The following is a 19,526-nucleotide window of genomic DNA, read 5'->3' as shown; positions in this document are numbered from 1 at the left end:
TAACAAAGTGATTTACAATAGAGTTTGTTTTGTTTATTTTCCTACATGCTTGAAGTCGTTGGAGAGACTCTAGGGCAGGAGTTCTCAAAGTGCCTTCCTTGTGTTAGGAGAGTTGGTATCACTTGGGAACATGTTACAAATGCAAATTCATGGGCCCACCCCAGCCATACCTTATCCAAATCCCTGGCAGTGAGGCCCACCAATCTCTGCACTTAATAAGCCCTACAGATGATTCTGATACAAGCTAAAGGTTAAGAATTTTGTGTAAGTAAAACCCTCGGCACAGGAGAAGGCACCCCCAGAAACATTCCTGCTGGAACTCTTGATTAGCTCCTACTCTGACTCCACTACGGTTTGCTTCTCAAGTTCACCTCAGCTCTTCTGGTTTCCTAGACTCATCACTATTCATTTTAACCCAGGGATTTGATTCTAGAAAATGGTATATCAGAATATTTCCATCCCTTCAGAGAACTGTGATTGGCATACGTTATATTTTCACAGTGGCACCCCACCATCCTTCTTGCCACCTTTGTTTTTGTTAGGAACTATCTATCCATGTTTCGTTTTGTTTTTAACTTGATGAATCTTGAAAAATATCTTAAGCATGTGTAATTTTCAAAGACGTCTTTAGGAAGTTACTTTCCTCTATAGGATAAAGAGCTTGTAGCTAGTAGAATTAAACTTTTGAGAGGCAGAGACACAACCACATTAAAAAGTGACCAACACTGTTTTATAATGTTGCACTTGCCTTTCATAGCAAATAATTCTTCCATATTTTTCCATTAACCATACTTCCAAGAACCAGCTCTTGAACCTGATCTTTCCCCCAACCAATGTCACTATAAGTCTTTCTTCTTACTCTGTGTGTGGTACAAAGGCAGAAGGAAATCAAACAGCCCAAGTCCTCCATGTGAAAAAAGAACACACACGTGTGTGGAGGTCACTGAATTCCTGGTCCATATATAGAGGACCTTGCCCCTGCACCAAACAAGTAAGGTACCTGGGGTCTGCCCTTGGGTTCCTCATAGGTGCACAAGCATCAGTTAGAGGTCTAACTCTGGGTAACAAAATGAGTCAGGGTTTGATTGTGAGATATCAACTTTAAATGTAATAGGTGAGGGAATAAAGGAAGGAAAGGCCATCATGCTGTAAGATTTTCATGAAAAGACTTCATGTTCTGGAGACTCAATGACAACAGCAGTGAGAGGGACAAACAATGGCCACCTGGCTATTAGACTAAGAGCTCATGTATAGTCCTGCTGGCCCTCCGGCCTCACGGCCACCATTGTCCTCACTCTGTGCTCCAGCCACAGAGTCTTTTTATTCATGTCCAAAAGCCTGCCATGCGCCTTCCTGACTCAGAACCTTTCCACATGAAACCTCTTCTAACCCCCCTCCCCCAGATCTGTATTAGGTGCCCCCAGTAGATGCTTTCCTAGCATGTGTCCTTTGTGGCTCTTATCACTATTGTAGTTGAATGGTTAGTGTGTAAAGTCCAGTTCTCTGCTAGGATGATGATTCCATGAGGACAATGCCTTCCTTGAGTTCCATGCCTTCCTTGTTCCCCATTGGATCTGAAGGCTAGCACAGTGCTATGCCATGTGCTAGGTACTCAGGAGGTATGTTTCCATTGCTTAATCGCATGAGCGAATGAATGGATGCATCAAGCAAGCCTGGTGCTGGCATAGGAGTGTTTAAATATTGACACGTGTTTTACTCTTAACCTGTACTTTTGGTTTTTCATCTTTTGTTTTAGTGAGTGTTCCCTGTGAATCACCATACCGCTTCCGGTGTGACAACAATCGCTGTATTTACAGTCATGAGGTGTGCAACCATGTGGACGATTGTGGAGATGGAAGTGATGAGAAAGAGGAAAACTGTAAGCAAAAGTCAAAAGGGAAAAGGAAAATCTAAGGGCCCTAAAGTGTCTGCAGTTTGCAAAACGACCTCTAGGATTTCAGTTTGTTCTGCAGAGGCTTGAGCTATACCTATGACGGTACACGCTGCTGACAGTTGTTTCCCCGACCCTAAAAACACATGTATCACTCAGATGCAACCCTTCTCCACTTATTCCTATCTCTTTTGAGGGAGAGATTGGCAAGTGAAGGCCCCCACCATGGGGAATGGGGAGTGAAGGACAATCATTGCAGAGTCCATGGCTCTGCTCGGGAAGGACTACCTGTGTCCATTGTTCCACACTGACTCTGCCTCCTTGTCTAGTTTCCTCTTCAAGTGAAGAGGAAACGGGAATATGACCAGCTTTCTCAGCCCACTTCCAGCTTGTAATGGGTGGGGGCCCAAGAGCTTTTGAAAAGTCTCAGTCACGGTGCTTTGGTTTATTTGGTCATATATTTTTCTTAGAACAGCAGGCTTTGGATCTATTTGTTTCCTGTCACTTATAAAAGTCAATAACCTCACTCAGTGCTCCTTTTGAGCCATAGTTCTTGAATCTGCTTTATTTCTTTGTTTTGTTTCCCTCCTGCACCTTTGTGTTAGCTATTTGTCAGTTACATTCAGGCCATCTAGAAAAGTAGACGGGCAGTCATTTCATCCAACTAAGAGGTTTTACTGGGCCTTTGTGTCTCAAAGCCTTTTAAACTTTAGACTCTCACTGTTTGGGATCTAAATGCAGTCAGCTTTTCCCACACTGCAAATTTCCAGACTTGACTTTCTTTCAGTTCTACTTGTAAATCAGCCAGTTCTTCTCTGAGCTTATCTCTTTCTTATACTACCTTGCCAAACGCAGGTAATGGCAAGCAATGCATATCGTTAACCCTCCGTTTTCTACCCTCTTTGCTGAGACTGACAAGTTCAGTCAGCCTGGCCTGCCTTTCAACTTTTCCAAGGTGACAGCTTTACCAAATGCTTTACCATTGCATCACACAAGTCTCCATCTTTCCTGCCTCCAGCATCTGTTTCCTCATCGTTTGCTTCCTAGTTGTGAAGACAAGGCCAATATTTTAGGTTTTTGTTATGAAAATACCATGCATTTGTATTAGTCAGGGTAATTAATATTAGCTGTCCCAACCAACAAATCCTAAACTCTCAGTGGTGTGACAACAATGATTTCTCTATCACTCATGTAAATGCTAGTGCAGGTTACACAGCCCTCCTCCATCTTGTAGCGAGGCCACCTGAAACACGTGGCCCAAGCAGGGGTTGACACATGAGCTTTTAATAGCTTCAGCCCAGAAGTGACACGTCACTTCCAACTTATAGTCCTTTGGCCAGAACTTGTCACATGATCCCAACATAGTTGCCAGGGAGACTGGGAAATGTCAGGAAGCATGGGCTTATTTGTGAGCAGTAACTGTCTCTGCCACAGAGGGAGGCATCTTGTGTCACAGAAGAAAAAGTTTTGACTTTTACTTGTTCTTAAATTACAGGTGTAGGTTCAACCCCTAGACCTTGTAGAGAAGATGAATTTAAATGTAGCAACAAGCATTGCATTTCCCAGCACCTTGCATGTGATGACATTGATGACTGTGGTGACCAGTCTGATGAAATGGGTTGCAGTAAGTAAATGCTTATTTTTATACTTTATTGTGGTAACTCAGGCTTATAGAAGGAAAGCATGCAATGACTTAAAAGTATATGATAATCATATATTTCTCTTTAATGTACACTGTGCTTTGAACTGTAGTCCAGCCCACAGCTGCCTGTTATTGAACACTTACTTTATACCAGACATTGTGCTAAACGCTTTTGAGTTAGGTCTCTCTCTCTCTCTCTCTCTCTCTCTCTCTCTCTCTCTCTCTCTGTCTCTCCCTTTTTATAATACGAATGAGAAAACAGGCCTGGAGGTGAAATTGGCCATGTCTTTCAGCCATTAAGAGACTGAGTCAGGGCTCGAACTCTGATCCATCTAACTGCAGAACACCAGGTGTTCTCTTCGCAGTTCCCTAGGTGCCTCTTGGCTGCATCTTTTGTTTATCAGTCTGCATATTTTTTCACCTTAAGCCAAATACAGTATCCTTGGCACTTAGGGAAAAAACTTCTAAGGGTAGTTGGTAAAGACGGGAATGTCACAGTGGACCTTGGAAGGAACATTTATTTTTATTTTCAAAGTAGAGGGAGGAGTGTGTGTGGGAAAAGGATAATGAACACAACCAAGAGACATGTTAATAATTTGCACCTTTGCAGTCCTTTATAGCTCTTATGAAATGCTTTCACAGACATCATTTAATTTGTCATTCAAGTTAGCCCCATTGGGGCACTGCTATAATGACTATACAATGAAGCTCAGAGAGCTTAAGTAACTTGCGTGAAATTACATAGAGTGGGAGAGGCAGAATTTGAGCAGTCCCGTGACTCCAGGCTAGGAGAGCTGGCCTCTAGTTCCTCTGCCACTAGCTATGCCCCTTTGGCACCTACTGAATTCTCCAGGCCTCTGTTTCTTCACAGAAAAAAGGAGGGAGTTCTTCAAATTCTAGGAGCCTCTGACTTAGTCACCTTAGTCAGCTCCGTGTGTTTTCAACTTCTTCGGCTTTAATCAGTTTTTTTCCTGAGGCATCCCAGACATTTCTACTGCCTGGATTGCAAAGGGGGATGAATAACCATCCCTACAGAGTTGATGTCATACACTTTCTCGGTGGGGTTTTAGAGTTTTTGACATAATGCAGTACTTGATTAAATATTTTTAAAAAGCATGAATGTGACAGGATTTGCAAAATTGGATGGTAGATTTGGGTTTGATGTTCAAAGACTGCTATGTGAGCAGTTCTAGGAGTTGGGAGTATTTCCAAGTTGGGCTTGGGTCAAACATTGGTTTCTGTTTTAGTTGCCTGTGCCAACTAAAAGGCTTAAAATTGACTATGGTACTTTGTATTCAAATGATGTTTAATTGAAAGCAAGGTTTATTTAAAGGAAATAAGTAGCATACATTAATTTAGGTATAAAAGCAGCATTTCTGTTTATGTATTAAGTGGATATGTGACATGGAATTCAGTCTTACTGTTATGGGCTAATAATTTGACAAAGACTTAATCTAATCTACTTGACTTTCTTTTCCTTTTCTCCTCTTCTATCTCCTATTCCTCTTCTTTTTTAAAATTTTCTTTTAAATAGGATCACTAAGGTGTTCAGGACATATATTTGCTTTTTAAAAAATATTTTAAATCAGGAAAGACATCAGTATTTTTTCTAGTACCATTGAGGTATAAAGGAAAGAAGTTAATCTTAGGTTGCCAATATTATGTATGTGATTATAAAGGTAGATTGACTTGCTATGTCTCAGTGAGTTCTGATTCCTTCTTCATAAAATGGAAAATAGAGTGTCTATTTTAAAAATAAATTGTCCTATGTCTGGACTTGGAGAAATCTGTTGTTATATGGATTAAAATGGTGACTGTTTTCAAATGAAAGAAGTTATGAGAAGGCCCTCAAATTTGAGGAACAATCTCATAACGTTATGTGGTTTCTGCTCTTCTTAAGGACTCTTGTTTCACATGAGTATATTCACTCAAGAGAGCAGTTGGTCCAGAAATTGTTACCTCCTGGGACCCCTAATGACATTATAGATTTTAGAGCTGGGAGGAGATTAGAGTCTAGCCACATGAGACTCAGAGAGGTTATGTGACAGGCTGAAGGCTATCCAAGTTAATAAAAATAGGTCACATTTAGTTAGCAATGTAGAGGAGACATCGCCAACAATCTTACATAAATTAAAAATATAATAAGGGAATACTGTGAAAAACTTTATGCCAATCAATTAGACAACTTATGTGAAAAGGATGAATTCTTAGAAAGACAGAAAACACTGAAAGTCACTCCAGAAGAAATAGAAAATATGAATAGACGTATTCAGCAATGTGTAGTTGTTAAGAGCTCAGACTAAACCTTTATTATAAGGCTTTCATGTGTAAAGCTCTGAAGTATGAACTCCAAGGGAAGCATTCCGTTGAGTACTATTGTGTTTTATTTTGTAGTTATTTTTCTTTTTTGAAAGTCAATGTTTTTAGTTTATTTAAACCACATACACTTATATAGTCACTGTACCCTAAGGGTCCCTGAGAAGTGGTTAAGTTCACCTCATCCCTGCTGTAGAAGATAGGTAGATGTAAATCTATTTGCATTTGAAAGAATTGAGTCAGGAGATACCACAGTCTCTTTGACTAAAATATTCAGAAGGCTGTGACCATCTGAGAAGTAGATGAAGCTCGAATCCTTTGTGGAGGCAACGACCCTTCTCAGCCCCCCACATCCCATCATCACTCACTATCTATGTTTATCTTTGTCAGCTTCCCTGTAAGATCTAGGTCTGGAGGAAGATGAGGACTCAGGATAAAAGAAGCAAACTGATAAGAATGAAAGCCAGATAGCTTGGACAGAAATTGGCAGAGACAAGAACTGGGGGCGGTGATGAGCAAGTAGTGTCAGTGGAGTCTGAGCTATTAAAAGTCTGTCCTGGAGGATCTGGACCACAGAACAGCAGGGATAACAAGGGCCATTCACATGGGCCCTACAAAGATAAACTATCAGTTGAATATTTTTATTATGAAAGTTATAAAATCTAGAAAATATATTAACAATTAAAAGTAAAAATTGCTTGAATCCCATTGTTAAGAGAAAACTAGTCTAAGTTTGATGTACTTCTGTTGTCTTCTTTTGCACATATGTGCAAAAAATCATTCTTAATATTTAAAAAAATTAAAGAAATGTTTTATGTTGTTACAATCTGTTTCTCCATTTTTATTATAGATATTTTCTATGTCAAAGCATCATTTGAAACCATGAATTTTAATGGTCACGTAGCAATCTATCATAGATAATCATAACTCATTGATTTTAAGATGCATATTTATTTTCACTCTTAATATCTCTGAAACCAGTATATATCTTACAATTCATAACATGCCATAGTGTTAGTCCCAGATCTTTTCTATTTTAGTGTTACATAAAATAATTGTGGTGTCTTAGATTTGATAAAACACAGTACACCATAATTTATTCCCTATTGTTGAATGTACATTCAAGTTGTTTTCAAATTTTTCTCATTATAAATAATATTATAACCCTTAAACATAAATCATACTGCATATTATTATTCCTTGTGGGAAAATTTATTAATGTGGAATAACTGGGTAAAAGAGTATGAATATTTTTGAAGTCCTTGATATATACTTATTGCAAAATTCCTTTCCATGTATACCGATTTATGGTTCTAATAACAGTAGTATGAATTATAACTAATTACATGCATTTTATTCATGCTGTCCAAAACTTATTTAGCAATGTGTAGTTGTGACTGATCTAGTTTATACCTTCCATTTGTAATGCTGATATTTTGTTTTACAGATAAAGGAAAAGAAAGATCATGTACTGAAAATCTGTGCGAACAAAATTGTACCCAATTAAGTGAAGGAGGATTTATCTGCTCCTGTAGACCTGGGTTCAAAGCCAGTATTTTGGACAGAAACTCCTGTGATGGTATAGTGTATTTCCTCCAATTCCTCTTAGGAGAAAAGTGTACATTTTATGTTCTCCATTCATTCCCTTTTGTTAAACCACTGTTTAATTCCCTTAATGGGGCTAACCTCATGGTTCTAGCTCATTAAAATAACTCAGGTGCACAGTGATTTTACTCTTAGGTAGTAATGATCAGTTTTGAATGAGGTAGTGAGCTCTACATTCATGATGTATATAACCAATGGTGACAAATGTCAAGATCTGTTTTCCTCATTAAATTGTTGGGCTGTGAAATAAAACCCAAAGCTCAGGGAATGCCAATTGCTTTTTTTTTTTTTCCAATTGCTTTTTTTTTTTTTTTTTCCAATTGCTTTTTTCCATGCAATATTACCGTGCCTAGCAGAGCACTGGGCAGATAGCTCATCGGCAGTAAAATCTGTGCAATTGATATGATTTATGAAGGCCTCAATGATGATGGCTGTTTATTGTATCACTGTATGAGACCAATTTTTTTAACAAACACAAGCCTTACTTTCTTCATCTTAAGTCAGACAACATATTTATTACATGCCTACTTATGTGAGACATAAATGAGTTCTAAGGTATAGAATCGGAAAGTAGTTTATGAAGATGCAAGGGATGAGTATGATTCTGTGTCCTTTATTATTTGAATTTACTTTTTCTAATTCATGATGTGCCATACTCAGATGATTGGAACAGTTCTTTTGGAAGCTGAAGCTTAAGAACTCTATTGAAAAACCAAATCAATGGCTTACATTCCTGAAGCTAGTTAGCAGAAGGGGAAGTGGTACCAAACAACAACAACAAAAATATCTGCTTCCTGAAAGGGAAAATTTTGTTCTGCTATTGTACAGAGTCAAACTGCTTCAGTTTAAACCCTGTCTTCATTGCTTACCAGCTTTGGGACTTTGGGTTTAACAATAGTTCAAACCTCATAGAGTCTTTCTGGAAGATTAAACAAGGGAAAAAAACATGAAAGCATGTGAAACAGTATCTGAAACAGTGTTCTATAGATGTTGGTATCTGCTTGTTTTCTCAGTCCTCGTTGCTTGTGAATGTGGATTTAAACAAAAGCAGGGTTTCTAAAGAATGTATGAGAACAGATGTTGCGTATTTGGTTTTATTTTGCCTACAGACATCAACGAATGTGAGCAATTTGGGACCTGTCCCCAGAACTGCCAAAATTCCAAAGGAAGTTATGAGTGTTACTGTGCCGAAGGCTTCAGATCCTTGAGTGGCATCTATGGAAAACGGTGCGAAGCTGATGGTACGATGGGTTCATGTCGGGATTAATTGACTCTCGGTGAAATAAATGCTGATGAGTATGATATACCAGAAAATGAACTGTAGACTCTCAGTCTTATTTTTAATTCATCAGTTACTTCTCTTCCAAAACCCATCCAGTCTCTTCTTCACTCTCCTCCCTTGCCAGATTTAAACAATAACTACAGTCTTCCAACAAATATATACCGTGTTTCCCCGAAAATAAGACCTAGCCGGACAATCAGCTCTAATGCGTCTTTTGGAACAAAAATTAATATGAGACCCAGTATTATATTATATTATATTATACCTAGTATCATATCATATCATATCATATCATATCATAGACCAGGTCTTATATTATAGTAAAATAAGACCGGGTCTCATATTAATTTTTACTCCAAAAGACGCATTAGAGCTGGTTGTCCAGCTAGATTTTATTTTCGTGGAAACACAGTAGAAATCAAACAGCAATCAGGTGTTACTTATTATTCTGGACTTAGCCTCTTGTCCAGCTTGATAAAAACTTCAGAAGGTGGACAAGATATCACCCTCCAGAAGATTCAAACAACAAAAGCATGCTCATAGAATGATCATTGACAGAATGAGATTAATGAAGCTCTGGCTCTACAGCTCCCACTCCACTGACATCAAAGTCTGAGGCCCTCTAATCCACGATGGATCATAAAAACAGTCACATTCAATTGGTGCAAATCAAACACATCTGGTTGACATGTCCCTTTTCTATGGTCCATGGACTACTGATCACAGATAGAAAAAATGTGCCAGAAAGCCTGACACATTCATAATTTCAATCATTAGTTCTACATTTTAGGTTAAGGCCAGTATCTGAGAATCAGGCCTGATAGATAGAAAATAGTAACAAATACTAGGTAGAAATGAAAAAAAAAAAAAGAGAATGACTAATTCAGAAGTAGTATAGTCCAAATTTCCAGAGGTCTGATTTAAATCAGCATATTCCAGTTAAGAGGTATAGGTCTTTAAAATTTTACAGATTTGAATCTGAAGTTTGTAGTAGAGTTTATGGAATTTGATAAGAAAAGAGCATTTTATTTTGCAAATTATGGGTAAATGGATGTTTAAGTTCTTCATACAAATTGCGCTTTTAATGCATATATTTGACTAGCATACTTAAATATTTTACCCTCCAAACATTTTTGACACTGAATGAAAACTAGGGTAAAGGCATTTGAACAGTTGGTTGGGTAATTAAGCAGCAAATTAAAAAGCATTTAAATCTTTTAACTAAGGAGATGACTGAAATGAATTAGAATATTCATAGAAAACAATGTCAAGATAGGAAATTTATAAAATGAACTTTCAAATGTTACTTACATTAGATTCAACTGACAGGAGGCAAGTAAATTAAATAAAAAAAACTAGACAATACATCTCAGGATGCGTCACCATTAGAATAGCTGCTGTAGGTAAAAAAAAAAAATTTTTTAAATCAAGAACAAGCTGTTCTTTGTAATTAGCTAGAAGCTAAATTGGGTCATGGAGCTGATTATCCATTAAAAGAATCACAAAATGTGTCAGTAAAGAGTGAGCAACGAGGACTTACTGGCAAACTTTTAGTAAGACTATCTATACATAATGTATTTCTTCTGTGAGGCTGAATGTCTACAATCTCTTCTGTTTGATCGTCAGTGAATAAAGAAAAAAGTTCAGGGGAAAAGAAGACATTTTCTAGGGGTCTCAGTCTTGCCTTCCTCCAAACTGTTGCCCACTGAGGACAAAGAATAAAGAACTGATAATGTCCCTAACAGAAATGTTAGCTTTCCACCTGAAATGGAGATGAACTCACTGTCCTAGACTTTGCAACCCAGTTGGGTTGTCAACTCTATTGATTAGCAGAAAGAGTCAGATTCCTATAAAAACTCATGTTATTTTTTTTAAGGGGGGTAGGACATGTACTAGTTTATATAAAATGTATTTTATATACTTTATATTTAGAAAGTTCAGGGAGAATTCAAACAGATAAAGCAGACTTTCATTTATTTACAGGTAACCCTCCTTTGTTGCTGCTTCCTGAAAACGTGCGAATTCGAAAATATAATCTCTCATCTGAGAAGTACGCGGATTATCTGGAAGAACAGGAACATATTCAGGCCATTGATTATGACTGGGACCCCGAAGGCATAGCACTCAGTGAGTATCAGCTTTGGCATATGTCCTTGACATGGATTGGATTGATTTACAAGGTGTTGAGCTTGGAGAATTACTCTTTTGAATGAATTTTGTTGCATGAGCAGAAGAGAAAGCTCCTCCAATCCAGCATGCTCCAGACACCTTAGCACGGCTATGGGTCCCAGCCAACCTTTCACAACTTCTCACCAAAACCTTTCCCATCTCTGGAGATTAATACTTTCAGGACCACTTCATATCCCTTTGTTTAGTATCTCCTTGTCTTTGCTCATGCGGATCTTGTTCTTCCCCGCCATTGTACACTTAGAAAATTTCTACTCAAACTTCAAAGACTCAGTTCAGGTGGCACCTTCTCAGTGACATCTTTTGGAATTCCTCCTGGCAGTTCCATGACTGCTCACTCATGAGCCTGTAGCATTTTATCCATGCTTTTACAAAAACACATGTTACAGCTACTTGTTCACATTTTTCTCACTACCCCTTAACCATGTGCTCTTTGGAACCAGAGACTGAATCTAATTCATGTCTACATGCCTAGCACCTGACCCAATATTTAGTGTAGTATATGAGATGGGAGCTCGAAAAATTAGTTCTATTAATGAAAAAATGAAGAATGCTTATTGCTGAGTCTGCCATGCTTTGGTCAGTGTGTGGGAGATGGTAATGGGGCAGGAGTTAGAAAACTTCTATTCCTATCTCCGTTATCTACTAGCTATATTATGACCTTACATAATTGTAACAATTATCTGGATCTCCTTTTCTTATCTATAAAATAAGAGCAGTAATCTTGTTCTGCCTGCTTACCTCAGAGTTGTTTTGAAGATCAAATGAGATCGTAGATGGGAAAATGTTTTGCAAACTCTCAGTAACTATGCAATGTATGATTTGTTATTATTGTGTTTTCATACTTAGTTATGCAATACAATAAGCTTTTTAAGACTAGTATATAGCTAGGAAAGTATATTCCTTAAAAGTCACAATCTTCCTATGCTTTTTAAAGTGTCTGCTGTCCACTATCCTTTAGTCTGTACATCAAATAGGACTTATCTACATGGCTCCTTTACTGTCACTGTTGCCAAGTATGATTTCAAACTCTGAACAGCCTGCCCCTGGTTTATCTATAATTCTATTTTGGAAACTAGAACTTGATCCTAATGAGAGTAAATAAGCTCTTGGCTGAAATATGTTTTAGTGCATTATCTTCAAATAGAGATGACGAAGTACGTATTAGTGCTATCAATTAAAGCATTCGTTGCTAATAGCTCTTCAAGTTTTTGAGGTTTGATCGTATTGATGTTATTGAATTTTTAGTATTATCGGAACAATGAGGAGATAGAGATGTCAGTAATTGAACAGTAGTTCACCTAATTAACCCCAGTTCCTCCCTTAACAGGAAACTGACGTGTGTGTCTTGCCTCTGCAGGTGTCCTGTATTACACTGTGTTAGGGCATGGATCTAATTTTGGTGCTATCAAACGTGCCTACATCCCCAACTTTGAATCTGGCAGCAATAATCATGTGCAGGTAATTAACCTGGGCCTGAAGTACATAATGCAGCCTGATGGATTAGCAGTGGACTGGATAGGAAGGTAAGTTTAGCACACATTCCCTTCTTGCCTGTTCTATTTTCCTGGCCAGAGCTGGTTCCTGCACACCTGGGCTCATGAGTTAAGCTGGACCAGATATGGGTATGCTCAGCCGCTGGAGCAGCTGGGTGATGCCTGGGCTTGTTCTAGTCCCAGCGACCACCTCTGCTTACCCCACTGTGTCCTAGAAACATTATCATTTCCTGTATCCTATGTGCACCATGACAAAGTTTGGGAAAGCAAAAGGTCAAGATTCTATATTTATATCTGTGAGAACATTCTTGTCAACAGAGTTCTAGATTCCAAAATTAACTTTTCAGCATTGTTTATTTTGTGAAGAAATGGGACAGCTTCACAATTCTCCCAGCAAAGCAGTTGAGATGAAACATTTTTCTCTGCGGTAATCATTTCAGGGAGGAACAATCTACATGTGTTTTTAACAGGCTATGTTGTCTGAACAAATTGGAAATTTGATTCTCCTGTTTAATCTTTGGGGTTCTTTTTGATAATAGAGGTAGTGTAAGCTCCATTCTGCTCTTTTAGATTTCCTAGAACCCCAGAAACCAGAGCCACACATTTTGGATGATCCCTAAGTAAGAACCTTAAATAGGTTTATAATCAGGTGGATGTATGAGACACAAACTGATGTGGAAAAGTCAGTAAGCTCCTTCTTTATCAAAGAGCCTTGCACTGGAGTGATGTTTGTGGAAAAGTGGTATCATTAGAATCAGAGCTCAAGCATTCATAGAATCCCCTATGGCCTTGAAAATGAACTAATAAGGGAAACAGATTTGAGAGAGAAGGCTCAGGGACTTGCTGCCCTCTCGGAGAATTGAGAGTCATTTGCCATATTTCTTAATTTTAACCTTTAAGTAAACTTGGTATTTATTTAAATAAACTTAATATTTATTTAAATAAACTCTGGTATTTCTGGAAGACTTGAATATCTCTGAAGAAGTTAATTAAGTCCCCACTGTGACTGCAGGCTAACAGGAGACTCATTTCAGCGTTTTCTGTCAGGAAACAAGGCCTCAGAGATTCAGGAACTTGAAACTCTAGGCTTGAACACTTCCTTCTGCAAACCAAGCCGGCAATAGCAGACCTATCTTCTTGTTTGAAGTTTTTACCTCTTTCTCAGCCTAATGAGTGAGTGAATTATGAAACAGAAGGAATGCTTTCTGCCTGTGAGAGACTGAGACCTGCAGTTTTAGGGATGGAAGAAGACAGGATGGCCTGGCTGTGGTTGTTATTTTGAAAGCGTATTTCCCATCCTTGGAACTGAAGCCATATTCCTGTTGTTTCCAGTGGGGCTCTTGGCTGATTCAGCCGACTCACAGCCAGTGAGGATTAAAGGGGCAGCCCAACCGTGTTTAAGACTTGTCCCTAGAAGTACATGTCTCATACTAATGCCAGATGTGAGGTCCATCTTCATGCTGAACCTTGGCTGGTTCAGATTTTTGGCTGGTCAGGCAGGAGTCTCCTCCTTGCCTCCTTTTTCTACTTGTAACCTTCCAAATGTCCCCGTGGCTGCAGAGATTGGGGCATTCTCGAGAGAGGGATACTGTGCTGGGATCACAATATCAGAGTAGCTGTCTCACCAGCCAGAACTTCCAAATTAAATGCTCTCATCTTCAAATCTCCCCAGAAGTGACCAGTCTATACTTTTTGGGCGTTTAACTTTGTCCCTCTAAATTCAGGCATATTTACTGGTCAGATGCCAGGAGTCAACGGATTGAGGTGGCTAAACTTGATGGAAGGTATAGAAAGTGGCTGATTTCCACCCAACTGGATCAACCAGCTGCAGTGGTTGTGAATCCTAAACTAGGGTAAGTACTTGAAAGAGTCTTTAACATTCTAGATATTGTCTACTGGATTCTCAAAAAATTGCATGTTTGATTATTTTTTTCCTAATTGTACTGAAAATTTCTTGGATTTTTTTTTGTAGTGGCCTCTATGACTATTTTGAAGAATTATAATGGGCCCTAAAGATCATTTAGGACCAAGCAGGCTTTAGACTGATGCTGTGTAAGGGGGAGGCCTCTGGCAACTTTGTTTCCAGAGCCCACACATTCCTCAGTGGAATCTAAGGATTGGCCTATGCCTGATGATTGATTTAGACTGGAGATTGCAAAGTGGTGGCTGGTGGGCTAAATATGGCCCATACGCATATTTGATTTGAACTAACAGAGCTTTGAGTTTTTCATTTGTTTACTTATTTGCTAACATGTAAAAAAATTTTTTTTTAAATCTGTATTTTGGGCTTGCAAAATCAGAAGGACTCATAGCACTAGGTAGGTATGTTTTCCTTGACTCAGTGTTGCCTGGAACCTTTAGACAGGGTCTTGCTTTCCCCTTCACTCAACATTTGTAACTGCTCTGCTCCACTCATTTATCTTGCCTGCCTGGTCCTTGTTAGGTATTCGAAGTAGTGCAATCCCTGGTCTATGAAATTCTTCTCTAATTTTCCATTGGATGGAAAATAATACATTTTAAAAGAGTTAGGACGTAAGCTCCATGAGGGTAGGAATCCTTGTTTGTTCTCTGATACATCTCAAACACAGAATTGTGCCTCTCACACAGTAATCATCAATAAATATTTTTTTGAAGAAGGAACAGCTTTTGTAGTTACGTATATATTTTAAAGGGTGTGAATGTATATCCTCTGGCAGGGCTGGGCAGTTTCCATGGAGGAAGTGCAGTGTTCCAGAAGGATAGACCCCTTTCTCTCCCTGTCTTCTAAAGTAAAGTAGATAAATAGCGTCACTTAGCACCCAGGAAAACAGTTGATTTGTCTTTTGGAAGTCCATGCTTCCTTTCAGGGAAGATGCCTCACTAGATGAAATGCTACAATGAAGAAACCTTCTGTTACAGGCTTATGTACTGGACCGACTGGGGCAAAGAACCTAAAATCGAGTCTGCCTGGATGGATGGGCAGCATCGGAACACTCTGGTTCATGAGGACCTTGGTTGGCCAACCGGCCTTTCTATTGATTATTTGAACAATGATCGGATCTACTGGAGTGACTTCAAGGAGAAAACTATTGAAACCATAAAATATGATGGGACTGATAGGAGAATCATTGCCAGTGCAGGTTAGAAATGAGTTAAAATTTCATGTATTAAAAAATCATCTATTTCCAGTCTCTGCTCATTTTCTCAAAAAGGAACCCTGCTTTTAATAAATGGTTTATATAGTTTCCTAGATACCACTTCCCTCCAGCTCCCAGTTGCTGATTTAAATGTAAATGAAACTATTAGCAATAATTAAGTCCTTTTTGTTCTTTTTACATAATTTTAAAGACATGCTCTCAGCAGCAGGTATCAAAATAACTGAGTTTCCTGTTAGGTTGTCTAGATAGAGGTAGCACTCATGTGTACCAGTGGTCATCCGTGGCTAGCCACTTCTAGACACATTTGTTTTGAATGTGCTAGATTATTTATTATGTACAACTGGAAACATCTAGAAGAAAAGAAGCATTTTGTTTTCTTATCCAGACTCAGCATAACTGCAACAATCCAGCACATATCAGGTTTACCTGATAAGTGGTGTCTTATGTTCAAAGAAAAAAGAAAAAAAATCTCTGCCATACAGAACACTTCCCAAAAATAAAATAAAATCAGCAACTTAAAAGTGAGCAAGTGTCCTATAATTTGTGTTAGTCGGTAGGCATTAATCTAGTTTAATATCGATTATCTTGATTTCCCAGCACAGCACACTTTTGCAGTCTCATATACGGAAAGTCTGCCTGAATGTTCCTGGAATTTCAAGGGGGTGGTTTCAGGGATAATTTCAAGCAGAATGTTGTCTGATGTAGAAGTGGGGTTAGGGTATTTTCTTTTCAGTAACCTTGTTTTGTTTTGTTTTGACCCTGTGGGCAAGCAGCAATGAACCCTTACAGTGTGGACATCTTTGAAGGCCGGTTATACTGGGTATCTAAGGATAAGGGAGAAGTATGGACACAAGATAAATTCGGGCAAGACGAGAAAGAAAAAATGCTGACAGTGAGCCCTTGGCTCACTCAAGTTCGAGTCTTTCATCAACACAGATATAATCAGTCAGGTAATCATCAACCTTGGAATATGATGTTCATTATTATTTCAAATTAATGGCTATATTGTTGGAAAATGGTAGTGCATTATAATAGGCGGATCTCGTGGTGCGTGGAGAGAGAGAGAGAGAGAGAGAGAGAGAGAGAGAGAGAGAGAGAGAGAGAGAGAGAGTATTTTAATTATTTTGACCAAAGAAAGAAAATTAGAGGTCAAATGAAATTATGTACACCACCAGCAGAATGAAGTAAAAATATTTCAGTCCTCATTGTTTGGAGTTATGGATCTGTATTTCCAGGTCACAGAATCCAGCAGGCATCAGGTCCCTGCTAAATGTGAGTTGGGTCAATAAGTCACAAAATTGGTTTTCTGGACATCATTAGTCTTACTCGCTCTTGCAATTGTAAGACCAGACTAGTGAAGTTATCCTGAGCTATATGAGACTTATTCTAAAATTGTCCATCAGATACATTTCTACCCCCTTCCCCTCTTTCTCATTTTCTTAGTTCTTGGTTCCCTTTCATCAGGTCACCTGTGTTCTGATTCATCATAAGGAGTAAGCTGAAAGGGAAGGGAACTTTTTCAAGTGAGGAACGGAACTGAACTTTTAAGTTCTATATGTCAGATTCTCTCTTCAGTGCTAACCCAGACGTCTGTTACTTTAATTAATATTCTCTAAAACTGTATAATGAGGTTTTATTCTCCTGTCACCTATAAGGTAACTGAGGATGGGAGAGATGTAGTAACTCGTGTGCCCAAGTTACACAACCAACAGATGGGTTTTAAACAGAAATGATCTTTAAATTTAATTCCATTCAACCCAAAGCTCAGCTTTTTTCTGTTCTGGTCCCGTGATCAGTATACCTAGATCCAGCTGTGTGACCTTTGACAAATCACCTCCCTTCCCATCCCTGTATGTGAAACAAAGGTGGGACCTGAGGTCCCCTTGAATTCACTGATAATCTGAGACCCTGAATCAGCCTTGGCAAATTGGAACTCAGAGCTGAGCCTCCGAGGAAGTGGCACTGGTGGCAAATGCCCTTTCTAGGGACTAACTGCCTTGTGTTGGTAGTGTTGCTGATACTCCAAAACACTCCAGCTCTCACGTCCTAAAAGCTCCTGTGGCTCTCCCACTCAGCAGTTTTGAAGGCAGGGGACGAGAGCACAGTACACCTGGTGAGCCCCCTCGGGCCCCTGCAGAGAAGACTGCCTAGGATTCAGACAGAGCCAAGTCCGGAGACTTCCTCTGAAGGGGAAGCATCACCATCAGCCCACGCTCTGAGCCCCCAAAGGCCAGTGCCGAGTGCTGTGCCGAGTGCTGTGTAGGCCAGAGACCCCACCCAGCTGTGCCTAGTTAGCATTCACTCTGGACCAATAGTTCTCACATTTTAGCATGTGTCAGAATCACCTGGAGAGCTTGTTGAACACAGATTGTTGTGCTACACCTGAGGGGTTTCTGATTTAATACGCCTGAGGTGGCCTAATTTGCGTTTCTAACAAGTGCCGAACTGATGCTAATTTGCTGTGCCGGGACCCCATTTGGGGAATCCGTGCTCAACGTGGGAGTCATAGACCAGTAGCATTGGCATCACGTGGGAGCTGGTTAGAAATGCAGACTGTCACCCCATCCTAGCAGTTTTGAATCAGATTTCCCCGTTGTTTTATATTACAGTAAAGTTTGAAAATCTCTGCTCTAGAGAGCTGAAGAAATGAAAATGGGACAGATTCTGAGTGAGGCTTTCGGGACATGCCTTATTTTGTCGCCATGCCTTGTCAATGGTTACTTTTTGGATGATAGAGACTCAGGATCACAGAACAGTAGTCTGAGAAGGAATTTAGAGGTCATCTAATCCTTGGATAGCTCAGAATATATGCTAAGGTAGAAATCAGAAGACTCTAGAATTACCTGAAGATCTTTTAGTGGTAATACTGGATGTCTACCTCAGACCAATTTAAATAAGACTTTCTGTGACTGGGCATCCATCATTGTGAATAGCTCCCCATTGATCCTGATAATCATAGATCTAAATATCCTTGTCCTACAAATAAGGAAGTTCTCCTTGGTGGCTGAGGGTGGAAATTACATTCAGTGTAGGCTTTGGATGGACCACACAGTATGACCTGTCCAAACTTGGGTACTGACAAATCTTGATATGATAATGGGGTCTTACTGGTGTTTTGAACTATCTCAAATTGCTTAGCACTGATTAGTTTGTGAGGTTGGGCAGTGACCAGACTGCCTTCCAAACCTGCTAAGGCAATAGAGGAGACAAACGATGTCAGTAGAAAATGTGAGTAGTGCAGAAGTGGGAGGGACTGTGCCACTTTGGTGGGGTGGCAGGTGATACGTGGCCTAGAGGTGTTAGGATGCTGCCTGGGCTTTCATGACACCTGGCAGGGCCATAACTCAGTTGAATGGCATATCTTTGGTTGGGGTATTCATTTCCTCCTCAGAACCTAACTGCTGTTCTCATCTGCTTTCCAGTGCCCAACCGCTGTAAAAATATCTGCAGTCATCTCTGCCTCCTGAGACCTGGAGGATACAGCTGCGCCTGTCCCCAAGGGTCTACCTTTGTAGACGGGAGCATCACCGAGTGTAATGCAGGTAGGGGCACTGCCTGGACAGCCACGAGGGCTTGGTAGAGCTGCTCTGCCTTCTTCAGTAGGTTTTCTACCCATGCTTCACCTTCTTCAGGAGCCTGAAGACTCTGTGGACTGGGTCCTTTGCAGAATGGAGTGGGGATCATGTGGGGACAGAGCCCCAGAAAGCAGTTTCCAGGCTCTCGGCCTCATGTGGAAAGGTGCTGGCTCAGGTAGTGGATGGCCGTCAGCTGTGGCTGGTTGGCCATCAGCTGTAACCAGTTAGCCAATGAGCCACTGATATAACTGTGGTGGCTGCATTGGTTGTTTAATCAGTTGGTTGGCAGGCAGAGAAGTGGACAGCAGGTTGCAGGTCGTGTGGATCTAGCCACCAGTGAGACTATAGTGGTATGACTCCCTTATCTATGGCTCCATTGGTGTTCCTGTTTGGCC

At 39.7% G+C, this 19,526-nt stretch overlaps 1 protein-coding gene across 1 annotated transcript in view; it reads left to right on the top strand.

The window, feature by feature from the left end:
* LRP2 (LDL receptor related protein 2) overlaps positions 1-19,526 on the top strand; it is a 199,847-nt gene that overhangs the window by 168,489 nt on the left and 11,832 nt on the right. Inside the window, exons 62-71 of the mRNA XM_081052410.1 lie at positions 1,757-1,879; positions 3,387-3,515; positions 7,297-7,428; positions 8,564-8,695; positions 10,720-10,863; positions 12,284-12,449; positions 14,144-14,272; positions 15,318-15,538; positions 16,330-16,506; positions 18,979-19,098. Of these exons, the coding sequence (XP_080908536.1) occupies positions 1,757-1,879; positions 3,387-3,515; positions 7,297-7,428; positions 8,564-8,695; positions 10,720-10,863; positions 12,284-12,449; positions 14,144-14,272; positions 15,318-15,538; positions 16,330-16,506; positions 18,979-19,098 (1,473 nt within the window). The remainder of the gene's footprint in view (positions 1-1,756; positions 1,880-3,386; positions 3,516-7,296; positions 7,429-8,563; positions 8,696-10,719; positions 10,864-12,283; positions 12,450-14,143; positions 14,273-15,317; positions 15,539-16,329; positions 16,507-18,978; positions 19,099-19,526) is intronic.

This window comes from Rhinolophus hipposideros, assembly GCF_964194185.1.
Source record: "Rhinolophus hipposideros genome assembly, chromosome: 6".
Lineage (NCBI taxonomy): Eukaryota > Metazoa > Chordata > Mammalia > Chiroptera > Rhinolophidae > Rhinolophus > Rhinolophus hipposideros.
The sequence above is the reverse complement of the archived record's forward strand: the minus strand, read 5'-3'. Positions and strand labels throughout refer to the sequence as shown.